Below are 7,500 nucleotides of genomic sequence, written 5' to 3'. Positions count from 1 at the left end.
AACAATGTATTACAATTAAATGGAAGTACAGCGATGTGTAAAACAGTGCTGTGTTACATTGAAACTTAGAGAAAACTATCTTACACACAGTGGTGTAAAGTAACTAAGTACATGTACTCAAGTACTGTACTTGAGTACAACTTTGAGGTATTTTTACTTTCAATTTTCAATACTTTTACTTTTACTCCACTACATCTCAGAGGCAAATATTGTACTTTTACTCCACTACAATTATTTGAAAACTTTAGTTACTAGTTACTTTGTAGATTTTGATTATTATTACAAAACATACATTAACCACTTCAGCCCTATATACATTTCGGGCCATTAGAAAATAGACGATCTACAAGCTCACAATTGGGTCGCGATGCGACGCATTGTGAGCTTGTAGATCTGCTATTTTCTAAACATTTTATACATTTGAGTACTTTATACTTTTGGTACTTAAAGTACATTTTTATACCAATACTTTTGTACTTTTACTCAAGTGAATTTTGAATTCCGGACTTTTACTTGTAACAGAGTATTTCTACATTGCAGTATTGATACTTTTACTTAACATGTGAGTACGTTTTCCACCACTGCATACACAAACCATAAGAATTGTGCACGTACTGTCAGAAATAGTTATACATCCACATAGGAAAGGTTAGCTTGGGATAAACTTTTTAAATAAATGACAGCAGTATCTCTCTCTCTCTCTCTCTCTCTCTCTCTCTCTCTCTCTCTCTCTCACTCTCTTTCTCTCTCTCTCTCTCTCTCTCTCGTCCTAAATATCCCCATTCTCCTACGGTATATAGGTTCCTTTTTGTTTTCTTCATTATTATTATGAATCTGTTGCCTTTCTTTCCGTCCTCTCTCTCTCTCTCTCTCTCTTCTCCTCGCTCCGTCCCCACACTAGTTTGTTTTTCCTTCCATTGTCTCGCAGTCGTTTTTCCCAGCTCTGCCCAGAGTGTCTGTTACACCGAGAGAAACAAACAACAACAGAGGGAGAAAAAAGAAAGAAATATCAACTGAATGAAATGAAAGAAGAGGAAAGACAAGAGAGGTGAAAAGGAGGGGGGCAACGAGGGAGTGAATAAAGGAAAGGGGGGGTTGAGAATAGAAATGAGAGGGAAAAGGAGAGACAAAAGAGAGAGAGAGAGAGAAATGGTAACTCTATCAGGGCATTTATGAGGTCAGCGGGAGAAAAGAGTTTCAGAAGAAAGGAAAGAATCAAAGTAAATTAGAGAAACTCTAGCCTGTTGCCGAGAGAAGAAAGGATATCTCTCTCTCTTTCTGTTTCTTCTCTTTTTAGGTCTCTCTCTCTCTTTGTAAATATAGAATATAGATGATAAATGTGACTTCGTCACTGAGAATGAAATGAGAAAGAAGAGAGAGAGAGAGAGAGGACAAAGAATGAAACGAGAATGGGAGAACGGAGAGAGAGAGAAATGTAACTCTATCACGCCATCAGTCAGGTCAGTTGAATAAAAGAGATGTTTGAGGGGAAAAAAACCACAGTTGAATGTAAGAAAGACTGAGAGAAAAAAACAGAAAGAAGACACTGTTGACTTTTTTTGTTTTCTCGGTCGGTAATTCAACAGGGGAACAAACGCGTGCTGTAGGACAAGTGTGACGCGCGCACACACACACACACACACACACACACACACACACACACACACACACACACACACACACACACACACACACACACACACACACACACACACACACACACACACACACACACACACAGCCAATCATATTGTCAGCTAAATTTAAAGTAGTTCAGTCGCTCTGTGGGTTTTTATAAATAACTAGAGGTTCGGGCCGCTACTCGGCCCTCACATCTAGTAGCCTGCAATATAGGCTATGCACTATTATTACAATTATTGTGGTCAGGCTACATATTTAATGACAAACACGATGCAACAACAGGGGAGTCAGGCACACACACACACACACACACACACACACACACACACACACACACACACACACACACACACACACACACACACACACACACACACACACACACACACACACACACACACACACACACACACACACACCAATCTTTTGAAACATTTACACATACAAAAAATGTAAAAAACATCAGACAAACATAAACTCACAAATACCGAAATAACTGAGTGAAATAATAAACATGCGTACATGATTATACAAATAAATACAATATAAAACAAGCAAAGTACTCAGCGATATAATATAATCATCCACACAAACAAGAATTACAGACAAATACAGGACAAATACAGGACAAATACAGGACAAATACAGGACAAATACAGGACAAGTACAGACATACACAAGTGCACAGACAGACAGACAGACACACATCACATACTGTATTGCACACTCATCATAAACACACACACACACACACACACACACACACACACACACACACACACACACACACACACACACACACACACACACACACACACACACACACACACACCTTGGGGTCAACCTCACTCATGTATTATCTATGAGGGAGGAGATCAATATGTATCAATCGAACCTTGACTTCACACACCATGGACAGAAAAGGACTGTGTGCGTGTGTGTGCGTGCGTGCATGTGTGTGCGTTTGTGTGTGCGTGTATGTGTGTCTGTGCGCGTGTGTGTGCGTGCGTGCGTCCTCACTGTACATCCCTTCCTTTCATTGTATTGAGGTCAGCATTTGGAAGCATGTATTCTGACACGCACACACACACACACACACACACACACACACACACACACACACACACACACACACACACACACACACACACACACACACACACACACACACACACACACCGCAGTGTTGTTGGGTGAATATGATATTAGACGGCCCTGTCTCCTTTACATAAGGACAGATCTGGTGTCAGTATTGCTGTACATTGTTTTCAACAACCATTCAAAACCACAACACCTGCTTTTCCTTTTTTTCTTTTACTGCTGCGCTCATTTCATCTCAGTCTCTCTCTCCACTGCTTGAGACTCTCACTCACATGGAATTGGCGTGAGGACTGCTTTTATGTTGCCATCAACGCTGCGCGCGCGTGTGTGTGTGTGAGTGCACGTGACGCACACGTGTGTGCGTGCGTGTGAGTGTGTGTGTGTGTGTGTGGTGTGTGTGTGTGTGTGTGTGTGCTTGTGTTTTATAGTTAAAAAAAAGGGTTTTTTAGAGATGGGCTTACAATTACAAAAGATTCAGACCTGGTCGCTTGTTTCTCTTGCGAAATCTGGCAACACTGACAGTGAGGGAGAGAGAGATGGCGTGAGGGTGGAGAGAGGTGAATGAGTGAAGGATAGGGATGCAAGAGAGAGAGAAAAGGATGAAAAGAAAGGAGGAAAATGGGGTATTTGCTTATCTCCTAGGGAAATAATTGGTCTGCAATGACCCAAGAGTGTTGTGCTCACAGGGGAGCAGTTAGGGGGGTCAGTGGAGCACTTTGACCGTGTGGACATCAGAAGCTCCTTCAGGCTTCATGTCACTCTGCATTCTGAGCCACTGCCGCCCCCTGTGAAAGATATGCTGCAGCTGTAATAATGAAAATCATCATTTTGAATTATAATTTTAGATGACAACAATATTTTCATATATGGGGGTCCCTCCCTGGCACAAAATATTTTCAGGGCCAAATGTGTAGCAATTTGGGTGTCGTTGACATGAAAAAAATAAACACTGCTGTTGTAGAGAATGACAGAGGCAGACAGACAGACAGCCAGACAGACAGAGAGGTAGCTACACAGTAATATCCTCAGTGTTAACTGAACTCAGCGTTAACGTACATACAGAGTTAAACTCAAAGCATCTGCCCTGCGTAAAGTATGGCATTATTTCCGACATCCGGTGGTCCTACTGGCCCCATTATAACTAACTCCAACTAACCCTATCCCTAAACCCTAACCTCACACTATCCAAACGTTGTCGGACTATACTGGACGTCAGAATAACGGGATGTCGGAATAGGCTCTATGCACAGCAGCCATATTGGAACGAAAATGGGCCTTACTTCCTTCACAGGTGTTACCAATGATACTAATGACGGCTCTGTTCCATTCTGGTCAAACAGAGTCAGGGTGCTGATATTGTGCATGTTGGCTCACTGGAAACACTCTGCTACACCAGTGTGGGTCTCAAAGTGTGGTCCAGGGACCCTCATGGTTCCTTGAGGGGGTTCCAAATGGCCCCTTACGGGTGTGTAACTCTGAGAGTGTACAAATGGAACCAAAGGACCCGTAAGGGTCCATTTGGTTCATTTGTACACTCTCAGAGTTATGGGTCCTTGAAATTAAAACGTTTGAGAACCACTGTGCTGCACTAAATGGAGCAGAGCCTTCATTAGAATCATTGTAACACCTCTTTCTAATATGGCTGCTGGGCTATTGCGAGCGGAACCCATGTACCCAGCTCTCTGTGGTGTCTGAGGGTTTCACCTACACCAACACATTGTTTAATTCATACGCGTTAGATACATGGAGACTAGCTCCTTCCTACCTCAAGGAATTGGTCTCCCGCAACCCTCGGCTCGCGACCGCCGCTCTACAAACACCAACCTCCTCAAAACCCCCCAAGACCAACCTATGTACCATGGGGGGCGACCAGGCCTTCTGGTGGGCCCGCCCCCCGACTGTGGAACGCCCTCCTGCACACCTGAGATCACCACAGTTCGTTTTAACAAAGCATTTTGTATAAGCTATACTGGTTTTACTCTAGGGTTTATTATGCCCTCATGTTTTTAATGTTTTGTTTCTCTTTCTTCTATCTTTAATAGTGGTGTGATGGTTTTATGTAAATGCTTATTGTAGCACTTAGAGATTTAACCACATGTAAAGGGCATTATAAATACAATCCATTATTATTATTATTATTACTCATATTGTTACAGGAGAGAGGGTGAGAGAGGATGACACAGAGGATGGAGAGAGAGAGAGAGAGATGGACAAAAAGAGGAAGTGTGAACGAGGGAGAGGAAACAAGATGGAGGGAAGCGAGAAAACAGGGAACGAGTTAGGAGGGGGGGAAAGGGGGGGGGGGGCGGAGAGAAAGAGACAGGCGAGGAACGGAGGGAGAGAGAAAGGACGTGAAGGAGGTAGAGAAGAAGAGCAGGTGTGAGGAAGACAGAGAGAGGCTGACTGAAAGATGAAGGGATGAATTGATGGTGGCGGGAGAGGAGAGAGAGAGAGAGAGAGACAGAGAGAGAGACGTAGTAAAGGAAGATGGATGGAATGAGTGGAGCTGGCCAAGGAAGGAGTGACAGTGTGAGAAAAGGAAAGAGAAGTGAGAGAGAGAGAGAGAGAGAGAGAGAGAGAGAGAGAGAGAGAGAGAAGAGAGAGAGAGAGAGAGAGAGAGAGATAGAACATCTGTCCATCTGTTTACCCTTGCTTTCTTCCCCTGGTGTAAATGGCAGAGGGGACGGAGCCCAGCTGTCTCACACACACACACACACACACACACACACACACACACACACACACACACACACACACACACACACACACACACACACACACACACACACACACACACACACACACACACACACACACACACACAGGGGCTGGGGAGTTGGTCGGCAGTAATAGAGAGAGACTGCCGCTAATTCAAACTAATGGAGAGAGATGAAGACGGATGAGAGAGAGAGAGAGAGAGAGAGAGCGAGAGAGAGAGAGAGAGAGAGAGAGAGAGAGAGAGAGAGAGAGAGAGAGAGAGAGAGCAACACAACAGCAAGTATTAGATGAAGAGAGCACTTATACTGTACACACGCACACATGCGCGCGCACACACACACACACACACACACACACAGAGGTGTAAGAGGCGTACACTGAGGGTCAGAATGAGTGAGGGAGAGAGAGAGAGAGAGAGGACGAGAAAGGAAATGAGACACATACCACACGAAGAGAGAGCGAGAGAGACAGCATGAGAGAGAGAGAGAGGGAGTTAACTCCTGACTTAACTGGATTTATCTCTTGGTTCAGACAGCAGCTTCTGTTCTTTCACACAACAAACCACTTTCTGTTTTATATTTCATCCATCTGTACCGCTTAACTCCTCTGAGGTCATTTAATTTCTCCATTTGTAACTCTGAGTGTACAGTAGTATCTATCTATCTCCCACTGAATACATTCCTCCAGGGTTCCATTTATAAACAGAGGTGGGATTCTTTACTTTTTTATGAATTGCTCCTCGATTTGCTTTGACCTTTTTGGTTCAGACCGTCAGGCTGTGCACTCACCCAGCAGTGTGTAAAGTAACTAAGTACATTTACTCAAGTACTGTCTGAAGTACATGTATCTTTTACTTTACTTGAGTATTTCCAATTTTCAATACTTTTACTTCTACTCCACTACATCTCAGAGGCAAATATTATACTTTTACTCCACTACAACAATACTACATTAGTTACTAGTTACTTTGTAGATTTTATATTATTATTACGAAACGTACATTAACCACTTCAGCCCTATACATTTCGGCCATTTGAAAATAGCAGATCTACAAGCTCACAATGCGTCGCGATTGTGAGCTTGTAGATCTGCTATTTTTTAAAACATTTGTAAACTTGAAATGGACATTCTGCATAATGAGTACTTTCTACTTTTGGTACTTTTGGAACTAAGTTTTTGATACCAATACTTTGGTACTTTTACTCAAGTGCATTTTTAATTCACAGTTTTTTACTAACAGAGTATGTCTACATTGCAGTATTGATACTTTTAACTTAAGTAAAAAAATGTGAGTGCTTTCTCCACCACTGTCACCCAGCGCTACTTCTTCACACATGAGTGTCTCCGAAAATAGCTGATCGATAGCTCATAACATGTCATATCGCAATGCGTTGTGAGCTTTTAGATCTGCTATTTTGACTTTTGGAATCAATCTGAAAGTGAAAGTGGCTCTGTGGGTTTTATTTATATTGCAAAATAGCAGATCTACAAGCTCACACTTAGTGCCGCACTGCGAGCTTGTACGTCTGGTATTTTTGAACTTTTTTGAAAGAATATCGAAAATGTCTAGAAAATATTTAATAATTTTGATTTCTTTCGAACATAAATCTTCTCTTCTGGGGGTCTCTGGCACAAAACATTTTCAGATGGGGGTCCGCGGGCCAAATACATTATCAATACGTTTGAGAACTACTGCTGTAAAGTAACAGTTATGGACCTTTTTTTTTGTTGCAATATCTGCAGTATGACCTTTGACCTTAACAACTCCTTAAAGAAATCTTCATTCTGAGCCCCAGACACCATGGTGATCCAACCCTCTCTGTCTCTCTGTCTCTACCCAGGAGGGAGCGAGTGCTCCTGGGATAAGGAGCGTCTCACCAGCCCCCCCTCTGGAGCCCACGCCGGAGGAGGTGCCATGGGAGGCGCGAGGGGGCCGTCCATCGGAGCTGTCAATCAACAGCAGCTGCAGCAGCAGCAGCAGCTATTGGCTAACAGTGAGTGACGCACACTGACAGATACACACTATTAACACATTACCTG

General features: G+C 43.0%; 1 protein-coding gene across 1 annotated transcript in view; it reads left to right on the top strand.

Moving 5' to 3' along the window:
- Positions 1-7,500, top strand: part of dachb (dachshund b) — a gene marked incomplete at its 5' end in the record, with an annotated part of 32,797 nt that overhangs the window by 592 nt on the left and 24,705 nt on the right. The window contains one exon of the mRNA XM_080450774.1: positions 7,302-7,454. Within this exon, the coding sequence (XP_080306900.1) occupies positions 7,302-7,454 (153 nt within the window). The remainder of the gene's footprint in view (positions 1-7,301; positions 7,455-7,500) is intronic.

Source organism: Gymnoscopelus braueri (assembly GCF_963280865.1).
Source record: "Gymnoscopelus braueri genome assembly, chromosome: 15".
Taxonomy (NCBI): Eukaryota; Metazoa; Chordata; class Actinopteri; order Myctophiformes; family Myctophidae; genus Gymnoscopelus; species Gymnoscopelus braueri.
Note: the sequence above shows the minus strand (reverse complement) of the source record. Positions and strands in the feature narration are given on the sequence as shown.